The sequence below is a fragment of the Aulonocara sp. 'chitande type north' Nkhata Bay genome, linkage group LG23, assembly GCF_057382095.1.
Source record: "Aulonocara sp. 'chitande type north' Nkhata Bay isolate Kocher_YH1m ecotype deep benthic linkage group LG23, A_spYH_male_GT1.1, whole genome shotgun sequence".
NCBI lineage: Eukaryota > Metazoa > Chordata > Actinopteri > Cichliformes > Cichlidae > Aulonocara > Aulonocara sp. 'chitande type north' Nkhata Bay.
The window spans coordinates 13,456,237-13,472,140 of NC_141365.1; the positions used below are offsets into that span (position 1 = coordinate 13,456,237).

The 15,904-nt window shown below is 39.6% G+C and overlaps 1 protein-coding gene across 1 annotated transcript; it reads left to right on the forward strand.

Annotated features, from left to right (window-relative positions):
- Positions 1-1,251: 1,251 nt before the first annotated feature.
- Positions 1,252-15,819, forward strand: pias4a (protein inhibitor of activated STAT, 4a). Its single transcript, XM_086282908.1, has 11 exons — positions 1,252-1,313; positions 3,175-3,556; positions 3,676-3,760; positions 3,869-3,910; positions 4,100-4,190; positions 5,996-6,124; positions 7,417-7,522; positions 8,035-8,108; positions 9,204-9,364; positions 10,129-10,280; positions 10,419-15,819. The coding sequence occupies exons 1-11, from the start codon at positions 1,287-1,289 to the stop codon at positions 10,691-10,693; spliced, it is 1,524 nt and encodes a 507-aa protein (XP_086139034.1). The 5' UTR covers positions 1,252-1,286; the 3' UTR covers positions 10,694-15,819.
- The last annotated feature ends 85 nt before the right edge of the window (positions 15,820-15,904 follow it).

Below are 15,904 nucleotides of genomic sequence, written 5' to 3' on the forward strand. Positions count from 1 at the left end.
CACCCTGTTCTCGTAGCATTTACAGCTTTAGCCTGTAGGCATCAGCAGTATGGTGATCTGCTTTGTTCTTTCAGTTTAACAGAGGGGATGCACTTAATCACAGTCAGGTCAAATCATGGACCATATTGCCCTCTTCTGTTTAAGTAATGGAACAAGACACGCATGCACAACATTAAAACACCACTCTATGCAACCTTTCAAGCTATCATTGTAATTAGTTTTATTAAATTATTTTCAGCCTCATACTACGTTTTTGTAGTCACTGCAGTGACTACAAAAACGTGAAGAGTTAGAATTCTAAAAATAACAGCCTTTACTGTGTAAAACATGAAGCTGAGATTATGGGTTTTGTTTTGAGGGGGAGGTGCACTAAACAGAGAATGAATGCATGAATGACTGAAGTAAGGGAATCTCAGATTTCCCATTTAGGTTTTATTTGTAATTTAAATTAATAGAATCTTTTTTTTGTAAGTCAGCACAGAAGCAGAGCAATCTGTTCTTTTTGAAATACAGCACTGCCTTATTGACGTTTCCCATCCAAAACGGAGCCACAACAAAACACGCCATGTTATTACATGATACTGCAATTCCCTCAATTGATTTTGGTTTTTCCATGAGGCTATTCTTTGCCCACATGTGAAGAGTTTTGGAAAAGCAGGGCTGGATCATCAATCGGAGCAGATATTTCCCTCAGCAAACATATTTCCATTTTGCTGATGTCTCAACACAACCTGGCATTTGTGATTCAGAGTAGGTATTGCAGGACTATACCTACAGTCTAAGTGTGTTTTTATTAATAAGTCGTTTTAATTTAATTATGAACATGCCTCAGACAAAGCATTAACGCCACATCTCACGGCTGGTCGACTAACCTGAAATGGAATTTTTTGCTCGGACGGGAATTGAAGGGACCATGCGACCCAATCCGTTTGACAGCCCATGCTTTCCCGTCACGCTGAATTTAAACTATCTTTAAGACACGAGTTCAGAATATCGCAAAACTATAAAATTGAAACAGCCTCAATATTAAAATACTTTGACACGTGGTGTTATTAATCCACACAGAGGCCTATTTTGGAAGGGAGACCTGCCTCTTAGTGTTTTTTAAAAGTTGTGCTGTAACTTTAAAACAACGTGGTCCCGCCTATTTTCAGTGAATCGCTTCGGATGCTGGCAAAAGTCGCGCTGTGATTGGCTGGAGATGACTGTCTATCGAAGCAGGGTCATTGTTCCATTGGTGCAAGACTGGCCGTCGTCTCTGACTCTCGCGGTACTGCTGCACGAAGATGGCGGCCGAACTGGTGGAAGCGATGGCAAGTAGAGCTTGGTTGGCTTTGATTTGATAGGAGACGTGCGCGGGATTGTGGGCTGAAAGTCACCCCAGTTGTGGGGAAACTGTGGGTTTTGTGCGAATATTATTAAAGGGTATTTACTCTTACAAATGTGTTGTATTTCAAGCACGACGAAACGAACTAGCCTATGGTGCTAAGGTAGCTAGCCTGCCTGGAAATGTTAACCAGGCAAGTGCGTTGGTTCACCTAGCATCACGCTGGCTCTGGAGGAAGACACCGAAAATGAATGATGAGACCATATAAGCGTGTGGTTGTTTTTGGTCTAGCCTGCTTTCTGGCATGTTACCGTTTGACGTTATTTGGCTTACAGGAATATCTGTTTGTAGTTCACCGGTTAGTTTATTGAACTGTGCACCTGTCAAAATATCTAGCAGTCGTGATCGAATGCCGAGTGTGAGAAGCTAGCCCGGCGATAGCGCAGGCTACACTAGCAACGTTCAAGTGAGGTTGAGCAGTCTGTAACGCAGCTGTATTTGAAGCTCAGCGGTTCAGTCGGATCCATCCATAAAGTCCTGTTTTGTTTTGTTTTTAAATATAGACATGAATTAGTTCTCCACTTATGTCTATTTCGGCCATGTCAGACAAAGCTGAGGCTTGTCTGGCGGCTAAACAACAACATCCCGTGTTTTGCCCCTAGAGCCCAGTTCGTGTGCTCTCTGCTTCATCATAAGTAAATAATAATTTTCTTTAAAAAAAAAAAAACGACCTCACATAGGATGATACGACCACATACGGTATTCATATAATCGATTCCATATGCTATGCAAGTATTGTATATAGGCTGCAGAAAATTGGCGCATATTATGTCGAGAATGAGAGATTTTGCGTTTACTTTGCAGTTCAATGTGCGTCTGCACCTCTTATGTTTTTACTAAATAAACATCCTCGCCTGCTACGGTGTGTCTTCAGCTTACATTTTTCGGATTGGTGTACAAATGAGGTTGTTAAGCCATAAACAACAAATTAAAATTATATTAAACAGTTAATGGAGCCATAAACATGCAGAATTTGCAAAGCTGTATTTGTCTTACATTTGTTGTGGACTGTAAACAGATTGTATGTATATGTTTCATGTAGGTAAGAACTATTGCACTATTTTCACATTTCTAGGCCACTAACAAGAAATAGTGGTTTTTAGGCACCTATTTCATTGTAACTGAACCTGCCAGACTATTCCTTTAGCTTTCTGTGTGTTAAATGACAGATAGTGTGGATGGAATTAGTGCGTTTCCAAGTTCTATTCATACTTTTAAGCCACCTTTGGAAGTTTATGGTTCTAAAGCCTAATTAACACTACCACAATTAGTGTGATCACTTGAATCATGGCCAAGCCATTGTTCTTAGAGTTGGAAGTGAACTTCTTAATATAGCCAGCTAATTACAACACACTTTAAATCCTCTATAGGATTAAAGTGACCAAGGACAGATGCTAATTTTAGCAAGTACCAAGCAGTTTGGTGAACAACTCTGTTCTGCATATAAGTTACCTGTAATTAACTCTGTGCATCTTCCAAGTGTTAAAAAGAAGTGTGTAGGTGTGTTTACGCAGGACTTTGGACACGATATTAAATTATTTCATTCATTTACTTAATAGATTTACTTGAGTAAAATGAAAGAATATAAACAACATGTATCTTCCTCTCTTGGACAAATGTGAAAATGGTAATTGGCATTGTATAAACTCCTTCATTTGAGATGTGGCTCTTGAAAAAAAGTCTGAACTTGGAAATTAACTTTGTCACTTCAGCCTTTCCAGAAATCTAATTGTTTTTGTGATCCTGTTATATTTTTTTTTATTTTTTTGGTCTTGTTTTCTCACTAGAATATGGTCAAAAGTTTCCGGGTCTCAGACCTGCAGACGCTGCTGGCCTCAATGGGTCGCAGTAAAAGTGGGCTGAAGCAAGACCTGGTGGGGCGTGCGTTGAGGCTAGTGCAGACCGAATACAGCCCAGAGCTGCTGAAGAACGTCCGGCAGCTCTACGAGTCACGTTTCCCTAAAACATCTGGATGGCTGGCTGCACGACGTCCGGAAAGTGTCCCAGTTAACTACTCATCCCTCAGCTCTTCCCCTACTGCCACCTCTCAGGGCGCAGACTACCTCAACGGCATTTCCAAACCGATCACCACACCTGCAGCAGAGGTGAAGCTAGTGCCACTGCCCTTCTACCAAACTTTAGAGACACTGCTACTACCAACAGAGCTAAGTGAGTGTGGACTATTTGTTAGGCTTTTTGTGTTTTTGGAAATTGTTGCATTTTTACTCGACGTTGAGAATTTGCACTGTTCTCTTTTTACAATGGATTTTGTCTCCATCTGCTTACAGTTGCCCAGAACAGTGAGAAACTCCAGGACAGTCAGTGCATCTTTGAGTTAACACCCAGCCAAGCAGACCAGATTCGAAATGCAAGGTAAAAAAGTCACACTGTCTGTTAAAACTGCACTTTAGGTTAACCCCAGGTTAATATAAAAATATCTCTGTGAAGCTCATTTTAATTCGTGACCTATTATTTTCTTAGTGAACTTCGTCCAGGAATCCGATCAATCCAAGTGGTTCTTAGGTAAGTTCCCAGTAAAAACATTCGGGGGGGGGGGGGGGTTGATTTTTTTGGTAGTGACTGTGTCATAAAAATATCATAATTCAAACCAACGAGGACAAATTGCTTCTTTGTATATACAGTGTTTGTGTTTAGTCTCTTACAATAGAAGACCTCACTCATTTATTCCTCTGTTACTGCTCTCTGTTGCAGAATCTGTTACACAGACTCCATTGGTGTTCAGGAGGACCAGTATCCTCCCAACATAGCTGTCAAAGTTAATCAGTCCTACTGTCATGTGCCGGTGAGTTGATTAACTCTGAAATGTCCCACACCTTCATAATACAGACATGACTAAAGCTGGGCTTGTTTTCCTGTTTTGAAGTGTGTTCTCAATTATAGCTCATAGCATCGTTTTCAGATACACTCAGGGTGTCAGTCACAGATGTTTTACCAGGTCAGTGATAAAATGTCATAATATGACAATGATGGATAATATAACCTAATGTAAGTGTGTCTTGAACAACATAGGGGAAAAATAAGATTTGGGTAAAGATGATGTTGGCTTATCTGAAGACCTAAGGAAACAAAACTTTAGGAGGAAGCTCTCCAGCTGGCTGATACTATGTGGCTTAAGGTGTGCCACAAGAAATCAAACTGGCAGGGTAGCACCTAGATGACAGGTTAGGAGGGTGTGACTATGACCTCCCGAGGATTCAAATTTGGCCATAAATGTCTAAATTTGGGCTCCTGGCCTAATCCTGCCATTCTGTCTAGTACACAGATATTTTAATCTCTGACTGTTTGTACATACTGTGAATTGTTGAAAAGCTCCATTGTGCTTTAGATAACGTGAGTTCTAAATGTCTCAAGAAATTTTAAGACGTTTAAATTCCCTTGCCTCGTAATCACACTTTTAACCTTTAATTTGAACCTTCTTTTTTTTTTCTTTTTTTAAGCTGCTAGCCTGATAATTCTGATAATTAAGTCATTTTCAAGCGGAATTGACATCTGTTACAAATTTCAGTCTCTTAAATATCAGATTTCATTTTTGATATTGTAAATTAGCGTTGGGTTAAAGTCTGAAAAATTTAACACAGTATTTCATTGCCATTTCCAATAATGATATTTATGATCGATGTAGAAAACTATAGTGAATGATGTTTTATGATCGTACCTTGCAAGCAGCAGCATTTATTTAAATGGGCTTTTCTACTCTACTGGAGCACTCAAAGTGCTTTATATAACATGCCTCTTTCAACCATCCACACACATGTCTATACGTACATGCATAATTTATAATATATATATTACCCTATTATAGGCCTGAATGAAAAGCACTTTGTATTCATACATGCTCACATTTGGGTGGATGCATTTGAGCACTTTGGGGTTCGGTATCTTGCCCAACAATACTTTGGCATTTGCAGAGATCAAACCACCAACCTTCCACTTAGTAGATGACCTGCTCTACCTCCTGAGCCACAGACACCCAGTGCAAACAAAATAAAGGGAAAATTCCATCCTTTTCCAAAGATCTGCGGTCATTCATGAAAGCACCTAATACATGATTGATTGCTACAAGATGCCAGCATCATTGTAGTGCAATAATAATGTTGGATGTACAGTAATAATAATATAATAATAATAATGAAAGTAAGTACAGAAGAGAAAAAGTATGCATAAAGATTGTTTAAGTTACTCCCTTTTTATTGAATTGTAATCACAGGCTGTCATGTGGCTCTCACTCAAGGCATGTCGGGGCTTGTCTTGTTGTGCTAGCAGTAGAAGTGAACACGTGGCTTTGATATCATGATTTAACTTGTTTGTTTTGTTTTTTATTTGTACTGGTATTATCTCAAATGATATATGTCACAGCCCTATTGTAAACTGAATATTTTGATTGAAGGTAAATCAACAATTAAAAATATGACCTTCAGCTCATATTTGCAGGTTGGCTGTGCATGGTAAAGGAAACAATCCTCATTTGTGCTAAAAGTAGCGAGAACAAGGTGTCTGTTTTGAAATTATGAAAAGATATTTGAGATGAAGTATTACATAATTAACTGTTGCAGTCTTATTTATTTTCAAATTGTGTGTGTTTTACAGGGATATTATCCTTCCAATAAGCCTGGTGTTGAACCTCGTCGTCCTTGTCGTCCTATAAACATCACTCCGTGGTTGCACCTCTCCAATGTCACCAACAGAGTCACCATCACCTGGGGAAACTTTGGAAAGGTCAGTTGAATCCTGTCTTTTGCAGCCGTAGCTCTCAGGGTTGTCATTAGCACAGATATTTTTTATTTATGTTTTTTTTTTATTCTGATAATCTGTCCAGCTCCTCTTGGAAGGTTCTGTAATTCATCGAGGCATGCTGATACTTGTAGATCTTTGAGTGTTTGGCCTCACTCGACTGCATGTGTAATACACCTTTGTAATCACGGTTGCCACCACACTGAGTATTTTGAGAGAGTATGTGTGTAGACAGAAGGACTTTTGGTTAGGTTTGTTATCACATTTTGTACAAACAAGAAGGTTTGTGCAAATCTTGAGCAACTTCATTTTAGTCACAGCTTGATCACACGTGATGAAACGGCTCAATTTAAAAGTGTCGTGTACTTGAGGTAATGCACATTCCACACATTTTGTCTGCAGTTGCCATGTATAAATAATAAATTCACTGCTCAGCATGTAGAGTCTGTAAAAGTCTAAAATTTGCTTGGCCTAACAAGTTTCAGAAGAGGTCTGTGTGATATAATCCATAACTGGTAGGCGATATAGCCTCAAAATATCACTGTATTTAAAGAAAACTAATAATGATATTAGTGGCATTACACACACACACACACACACACACACACACACACACACACACACACACACACACACACACACACAGTTTTATTGGCCGGAACATTTCTAAGTGTAAGTACAAAAATGGCATTTCCCATCCTGCTTTTGTAGTGAACTTTTGTCACTAATTAAAGTTTGATACAGTGATATAACATTAGTCAAATGTAAGCGCAAGAATAGCGTAGGGACTGTTTTCTCTAATCCCCTATTTAAAAATGTAAACACTATATTTGAAAAAAGCTTCACACTTTAATTTAACAATAACTGTAATAATTAACTATATAACTCGTCAGTGCTGCCCAGTATTGTCACATAATAAAACCGAAAATAATAATGGATTGTTATTATTTTCTCTCTCTAGCGAGTCTCATATATATATTTTTACGTGGATTAAATGGTGAATATTTCATCACTCGCCTGTGAATTGTAACCACAATCAAACATGGGGAACATTCTTTATACAAAATAATTTTATGTGCTGCTTGTCCAAGTTGCAGATTCACTGATGTCTCATAATCGTTAGAGAGGTTACCTTGTACTAGTTTGATGGTTCTGTTTCAAAATTTTGAGTGAATTCTTACAATAACATCGTGTTTAAATTCCACTGTCAGTTCCCGATTCTCTGTGGATAAATTCTTGTTACATTTTATTAAAAATCTGTTGATCTGTGTTTGCAGCGTTACTCTGTGGCGGTGTATTTAGTGAGGGTCTTCACCGCAGCAGACCTCTTCAGCCAGCTTAAACTCTGCTCAGTTGAGAGTGCAGAACGCTGCCGTGAGCGCAGTAAGTGATGCTTTTACACTCACCAAAATATTTTTGCTTGCAGCTTTCACATTCAGAGTAAGATGAAAGGTACACAAAGTCACTGCAGTGCAGAATGTAGGAGTCAATAACTGAACATTTTGTTTCTGGTATGACTGGATTTTGCACAGATGTGTGTCAAGGATCAGTTCGAGGTTGTTCTTCCAGTGTACACATTTCCTTTTTTAGTCCTGCCACATGTCTTTGATATTTGCACATTGTAAAGTAATGACATCAGACTAATAGCAAGCACTTGGAGTTTCAACACTAAATTTTGAGTTTTAACATAATAAAATAATTGTTGATGGCTAAAACCTGTGTAGGTCTAAGTTTTTGGAACATTGATCAGGATTCAGTAGAAACTGTAATCTTTAAGTGGAATCGTTATCAGTAAAAACGGTTTATATCCATTCTCGCTGTGTAGTTAATTTTAAATAATGTAGAATAATGTCTGGTACAGAATGTAATAACCGTGTACTTACATTTATCTACAGTACAAGACAAACTACGCTTCGACCCAGAGAGCGAGATTGCGACCACAGGACTCAGAGTGTCTCTCATCTGTCCAGTGAGTACATCCTGAACACAAATGGAGGGGCTTTAAAACACAAAGCAACTCAAATATGCATTATGATTTCTGCTCAGTCAGAGCAGAAAAGCAGGACAATCTACAGCGTGGAGGGAATATCTTCACTACATTAATCAAATATTCCGTTTAAACAGTTTACCTCCATTACATCCATTCAACCTTGGAGTGAAAGCAAAGCTATGTTTATACTGCTGTTCTACAGTGAATATTTGTTTGTAGAAAGCTCATTGTGTCCATGCACATTTATTTAATACATTATTCAATAATAAGGTTTTGGGGTGTAAATGGCTTTGTGACAAATAATTGAGCAGTGTAATAGGCTGACTCTCTAGCGAGTCTCATCCTGTGGCCATACTCTGACTCCACCATCTTGGATTGCAGCTCTCAACGGCAGCCTTTGTGCTGCTCAGCAGCTTCTGTGAGCTTGACAGAGCAGCACATGAACCAGTTTTCCAGTTGTTATAGTGTCTGTTCGCAGTCCAGAAACTTGCAGCACACCTCCAGGATAGGATTGCCATTACCAGCTGCAGTCCAGCACAGTGTAGTGGGAATCCTGTCTGTGAGACAAGATCCTCTCTGAGGAAGCAGCTGACTCATAATAAGTAATGTCACACTGATGACCTGGCCAGCCTGAAAACACTACAGGAAGAACAAGGCCAAGCTGGATATCAGCGACAAACTTTGACTATAAGAGCAAGGTCTTTGTCAAATAGTAAAGTGATTTCAGATTGCTCCTTAAACTCATAAAACACTGCCAAAGTTATTCACCAGATATACCTGTGGGAGTGTGTAATAGATGGGGCCAGCTCGCCCACTAATGTCTGTGGGTGGGGAAACTCTGTGACCATTTGGAAGGAAACTTGTTTCCAGGACATCGATTGGCAAATACAGAGAGAAATGTTGTTTTAGTGCAGTGCGTGCTGTCGGAAAATATTGTTTCACAGTCCCGTGGCTCTGTTGTCATGCTGTGTCTAAAAGCCCCTCAATTTATTTAGCTATTAGAAAACTCCCAAAATGTTTTAAAAAGCATGATATCAACCGATATCACATCTGTTCCTTTTTTCTCGCTTCCAGCTGGTGAAGATGCGGCTTGGGGTACCATGTCGAGTGTTAACTTGTGCCCACCTTCAGTGTTTCGATGCAGTCTTTTTCCTTCAGATGAATGAAAAGAAGCCCACATGGACTTGCCCAGTCTGTGACAAGCCCGCTCCATTTGAGCTCCTCACTATTGATGGGTAAGGAGATGAGAGCATGCTTTGACTTGTCCCGCCCCTGCAGCTTTGTCAGTAAATTCTTAAAGTTTGTATTGTGTAATTTTGAGTACCTGTATGTGATGCCAGTTTGAGGAACATCATTGAAGCTGCAGAGATGTTTTAGGGATTCTTGATACAAGCTCAACCATGCACCAACATGTACTGCTTTCTTTTTTTTCTTTTTATTTGGTCTGGTATGAAAACTCATTGTGTTTCAAAATTTGTCATTCTCCACCTGCTGTTCATTTATGTTACAGAAGCGACACTTGTGCGTTTCATTTACCAGCACAACAGATAATTCTTAATACGAAAAGTATGTTTAAAAAAAAAAGCAATTTACAGTTTTGTTTTTGGAAGTTGTCAGCAGCTCTCACAAACACATCTTATTGTAGCAAAGACTGAAAGCTTTGTGCAACATATATTTACATTCCTTAAACTAAGTTTGCTTGAAAGACCCTTTTTTACCTGACCCAGGTTTGATATTTGAAAGTGTAATCATGAAGTATTGTTTTCCTAAATGGCCTTTCATTCATGAAAGAGATTAAAGTATATGTTGTGTTTTTCTTCATCGGAACTTCAGTATCTTGACATATATATGTTGTAATGGCATTAATGGTATAATATAATAATGGTATTATTATTTCATTTCTAATTGTGCGTTTGAGTGAGAACTGAGCTATTAGTTTGATTTTCCCGTGTATAAACTTATTTTGTGACGTCTCTCTAATGGCCGGTGTGCATTTCAGGCTGTTATCTGAGATTCTAAAAGAAACGAGTGAGGACATTGAGGAGATAGAGTACTTAACAGACGGCTCCTGGCGACCCATCAGAGATGAGAAGGAGAGGGAGCGGGAAAGAGAACGCAGTAACACACCTGACTACCCAGTTGTTGATATATGTAAGTTTTCAGCCCTGTCACATCCCCTTGTCTGTAGTTGTTTTGGGGGGGGTTTGCACTGTGTGTGTGTTTGTGTGTGCTGAAGGTAATGAGAGTAAAATCTTCTTCCTTACCTTAAAATTGTATTCCTCTCTGTAGGCATTCCCGAAGCAAATGGCCATTCACCAGCCCACAGCAGCACTAGTCTGACGGCCAAGTCTGGAAGCAGTTCTGTGGGGATGCCAGGAGTCACGGGAGCACCTGCTGTGGCACCGGGTGGAGGTGCGGTGGTAGATCTGACTCTTGACTCTTCCTCTGAGGAGGAGGGGGGTGGGGCTGGAGGAGACAGCGAGGACACTGAGGACAGCGCCGACAGTCCTGCCCCAAAGAGGGGCCGATACAACTACGACAAGGACCTGGTCACTGCCTACTGACCCCACCACTCTGTCCCCTCTTAGACTGACACACAGAGACAGAGAGGCAGGGGCCTTAAAACGTGAGGACAGGAACACAGTAATCCACTAGATGCAACAACCCGCCCTTTTGCCCCAGCGTCAGAGCCTTTTAGCAGCTCTGGTTTATATCCAGGCAGGCAGACAAACACGTACTCAAACATGCACTGTCCATGGTTCTTCAGTCTACAGTGATAAGGATTCCTCTTTGTACTGTACACCACTGGAAGCTACTCTTACACTTCTTGATCAATTGTCACCCTACAGTGAACATCTGTACTGTCCTGCCTCTGCTGAAGAGACTGAATGGATTGAGCACCCCACCACAGTCACAACCCTTGCTTCTCTCTTTCCAGACTATTCCCACTCCGACCTCGTCTCTCTTTGTATATGACTTGGAATTCCTGGCTCTTTTAGCCATGGGCGTTCAATGTTTGCGTCTCTGATTTTTGTCACAGTTGTGATGCACAGGCAAGTTGAAAATGGAAGCTCCTCAGTAGTTTTTGGTAGAAGGTGGAAAACAAGTGAAAACATTTGTGGGAGGACACAGCAGAGATATCTGAAGTGTGATGCAAATTTAAACCTTTCCTATTTTGTTCTTTGTTGACAGAATGAATTCAAAGCTTGAAAGGGTTTTTTCAGGAATTTATCATTTTTATTATGAAATGGCAGGACACAATACTGGCTTCAGTGTGTGATTTCCATTTTTATTTTGTCCTTAGATAAAAAGAACCTACCTCAGTCATAAAAACTTGGCAGACTGACCAGAGAGTAGCTTTGAAAGAAGACTGAAGAATTGACGAGTTTTTCTGAATCCAATTTTACACTGGATATAGTGTTTTCCTGCATTTTGTTGTTGTTTGTTTTGGGTTTTTTTTTTTTTTTATTCCATTGTTTCATTCAGCTCTGATCCCTCTGTAACAAAAAAAAAATCTTGGTTGAAGGAGAGTTTGAGTATGAATAACCAGGCTAACTGTAGGAGTGAGAGACATTCAAAAACTGGTCAGCAACTGTTTCACTCTGTAAAACATTTCTGCAGTTGTGTCTGTAACAGGATTTCTTAGGATTGGTATCTCAGAATTCCACATGGATCTAGCTCATCAAAATTACTGCGTGGCAGCTATGCCAAAGCAGACATCTTTTAAGAGTTCACTGAGGGGAAATGGTTATGAGGTGCCTTTTTTGTTGAAGTAGTAAAGAGTGAAGCCTATGGTTTTAAGCGCAGCTGAGCTAGCCATTAGATGAGAACCCCAGTCCACGACCGCATGTTTAAATCAATATTTTCCAGTCAAGTGGACAGAACAGGATTTCAGAGTCATCATTTTATCCCACAGTTGTGACCTGCTTTGAAACTATCATATTTATTTAAGACCATGACATTCTCTTAATAGTTTGTGGTAAATCTACATAATACTTGGCATAGTTCTGTATAGACTGGAGCTCTTCATTGCTGGTATTTGGTGTGGAGATGTACATTGATCTGTGCTCACGGCTCTGCTGTTGAACGCTGCTTTCTTTGCCACTGAATGAATCCGACCTGGGTCAAAGTGCCATTCGGAGTATTTTGCTGCAGTGGGTTCAACATATCTGACACAACAAAACTTAATGAAGTGTCATCGAGTGCAACCCCAACAAGTTGAAAGTCATTGATTAGGTTACAGATGGTCGTGTCTGGAACAAGTAGCGCGCTTCGACCAGCAGCCCTTCTCTGCCTACTTTCAATGTAGATAAGGTCATATCTATTTGATGCAATAGAATTGGACTTTAATTGCTACATGCTGTAGGCTTACAACTTCCTCTGCACCTGCACTAATATTGTCTATATGTGATGGCTGCTCCTCACACAGGGATCAGTGTTTTCTCTGCATTTACTGCTTGGGATTGGTGGCAGTGTTAACCACAGCTACAACTTCGATTTTTTTTTTCCCCCGTTTTCTTATTCTAGATTTTGATTGTAGATTTTTACCCAATTCTGTGTTGTTAAGCATTTTTATTGAAGCTTGTAGCTAATCTTGCAGATACCCGTCTTGTAGGCCCAGAGGAACACTGGCTCGGATCCTATCCTCCTGTTCTTGGTCAGTGCTGTAACATTATCGGCAGAAGGAGTGGCTTCTTGGAGTAACATTAGAGTTGTTGTATTTACTTCACCTGTCTGCTCCGCTCTGTGCCACCCCCACTGGGGAAGCAGTAAGAGAGACTCTGGGCATGCATTTGGGTTTATCTGCAGGGGGATCATCAGTGTTGGTTTCAGAAGAAGAAGAAAAAAACTTGCTAGAGCTGTTTGCACTTTCATGTGATGCATTCATCGACTTAATAATGCTTTATTTATTTTAAAAGCTCCCATGTAGTGCGTATTAAGGGACCCCCGCCCATTGTGAACATTTGTCATCATTCGTCTTGTCCATACAAATCAGAAAATGTGAAAGTGGACGCGGTCCTATTCCACCGTGACAGGGTTGGAAAGGCGTTCTGCATGTTTTGCTTCCCTTTACTGACAGCACAGGATTTCTTTTGACTTGCTCAAGTGCACAGAAATGACATATACACATCAATCTGAGGCCTCACTGTTCCAAGTGCATCCTCTGACGTCGTTGATGATTGAAAAAGTAGATGGAGTCAAATGTGGTCTTCCATTTTTCTTCTTTTGACGGCTCACAAAATCAATATACAGAGAAAAATATTTTGGGAATCCGCACAAGACTGATTGATGGCATTTGGCCTCTATCGCATCAGTGTGTCCCTGAAAAGATATTTAAGGTGCTTTGAAGCAAAATATTGTAAAGAACTCTAATAGCCGCCTTTAAGGCATTCTGCATTTGTAATTAACTGCTATACATATGAAAATCACGTTTTTCATTTGTTGCTATGTTAGAGAAGGTCATTATTTGTTTGGCTCTCCTAAACTTCTCATTGCCTTGTGGTTAAAGATGAGAGATGGTGCAGGTAGTTGCTGTGGAACTGAGCCAGGTAATTTTGCAGATTGGGAGCTAGAGAGCGAGCTGAGGGTCTGGTGTTTTTGTAGTGGCATCTCTTCTTGTAATAATGCATAAGGTAGCATGGGCAGAGGCTTACAATCCATGATGTAAATGTTTTGTTTTTGTTTTTTGTTTTTTTTATATATGTTCATATTAAAGACAATAAAATTTAAATAATATTTTATTAAGCCTTGAATTGCCTCCAGTTCCTATAGGCAAGTGGAAAATAAGAAGTTGTAGAGGGCAGCAGCACTGGAAGCTGATGCCACTCACTACTGGGAGGACTGGTTAACATGTGGATTGTCATGTTCTGTACCAAAAGCTCAGATCTGGGGACTCATTTGATGCCTGTTGAGGATAAAACTGTAAAATTTAAAAAAGGAAAAAAAATGATCGTATTCTAACAGCTGTTATTGACGTGTGGAATTAATTAAAAATCAGTTCTTAAAAACAGCAGTCTGCATTTTTTTTTTTTTTTTTTTTTAATCTTAGATTTTCTGAATTTATTGAGCTGGGCAGCCTTGTGATGGATTGCAAACTTTGAACTGTTCGGCGTGCCTCATTTTCTTAAAAAAGGTACGCTTCAACTCCAGAAGAAGAAAATGTGTTTTGAATAAAATCCATCCCGCCTGAGTATCAGGGAGGATTGTGGGGGTTTTACTGTTTTAAAAATAAAAGATTACCACTGGTAACATCACTGGGATGTCATAGTTACATGAAATATTTTGTAAACTCTTTTTGCCATTATTAGGCCGTTGAGTGCTGACAGGAAATGAGAACGATAGCGATCAGTAGCGTACTGGAACAATGTCACACTGCAGTCTAAGTGGGGATTCAGGTTTAGCACAACTGAAACCTTTATATTCATCACAGACAAAAGCAACACGTATTTATCTGTAGTTGTTTCCCATTCTGTCACAAAAACAGTTCCCGGAGTTGTCAGAGTTTTTTTTTTTGTTTGTTTGTTTTTTTTAATGTAGAAAAAAACATTCATTTTTCACATCTGAAGAAAAGACTACACAAATACTTGGTCCTCTTTCTGTATGGCGTCCACAGATTAGAGACAGAAACTTCAACATGAAAACAGCCTCATTTAGTCATTTCTGCTACAAAGGCTTTGATATAATATATGGGTTTTTTAAGTGAGCGCACCTTTATTCTTAGAAACTTGCACCCCCTTTAGCAGAAATTATGCCAGCATTGCATTTGTCCCCATTCTGACTAAAGCTTTGACGCCTCTTTCAGTTGCAGGATTATTGAAGGTTTTATTGCTTTTCCTTCCCATTTCAAATCCCTCCATTATATCACCGTGATCTTCAAAACTGCATAGCAGGCCATTCTTTTTTTCCCCCCCTTCCATTTGAGCCATTCCCTGGATTTGTCTGTACGCAGGGGATCATTACTCTGAAAGCTCCACTTCCAATCCAACTTCAGTTTTGGGTCTACTGGCCTCACATGTACTTGAACCATATTTTGAAATGTTGAGGAAATCACAGCTGAAAGAATTCATGAAAGGAATTCATTCCCTAAGGCAGCAACAATGCTCTAAACCAACCCAGCACTGTGCTTTATAACAGCTGCAAGCTTCTTCTCCTGAGGTCACGTGTCTGCCCTCATGTTTCCGTTGCCAACCAGTGCGCTGATTCCTCTGTGGGGAGAACATTACCCCAAAAGACCTGGGCTCGCCTCATGTTTTTAATGTCAAACACTAGTTTAATAATCTAAAAATCTCTTTATTATAGTGGGTTTTAAGGCAAACTGCTGGAAGAGTTATTTAAAGATGCTGTGATGAAATTCTGGTGCTCTGGGCCTCTACTCTGATGGACCAGCCAGTTCTGGACACATTATTGGTCAACTGAAAAAACTTTTAAAAACCTGAATCAAACACAGTCATCCACACCTTTAGACATCTTTAGAGTTTGGCAGGTTTGGTGATTCATGTGGAACTCTGAAATCTATTTGTTAATTGCTGGGCAGCACTTATTTAGTGTAATGGATGTGTCTGTTTTTTCAGGTTGCTTAACAAACCATCTGTTTTATGTTTTATTTATCTGATCAAGTGACCTTTAATAATACGAACATGTCTGCTTGTTCACACTGGAAGGAAGATCCATCCAACTACAACAATATTTTGTAAATATTTTAATATTACAAATTTCATTGATGAGTTTCTTTTTATCATAGTGATGTTGAACTTGACTAAGATATATTAAAGAGT

What these genes read in the sequence shown, in the direction of transcription:
- pias4a (XM_086282908.1), top strand. Translation starts at nt 1,287, where the DNA reads ATGGCGGCCGAACTGGTGGAAGCGATG. An exon ending in GCTACTACCAACAGAGCTAA is followed by an intron (nt 3,557 to 3,675) that starts GTGAGTGTGGAC and finishes ATCTGCTTACAG; the next exon opens with TTGCCCAGAACAGTGAGAAA. An exon ending in GAGTGTCTCTCATCTGTCCA is followed by an intron (nt 8,109 to 9,203) that starts GTGAGTACATCC and finishes TCTCGCTTCCAG; the next exon opens with CTGGTGAAGATGCGGCTTGG.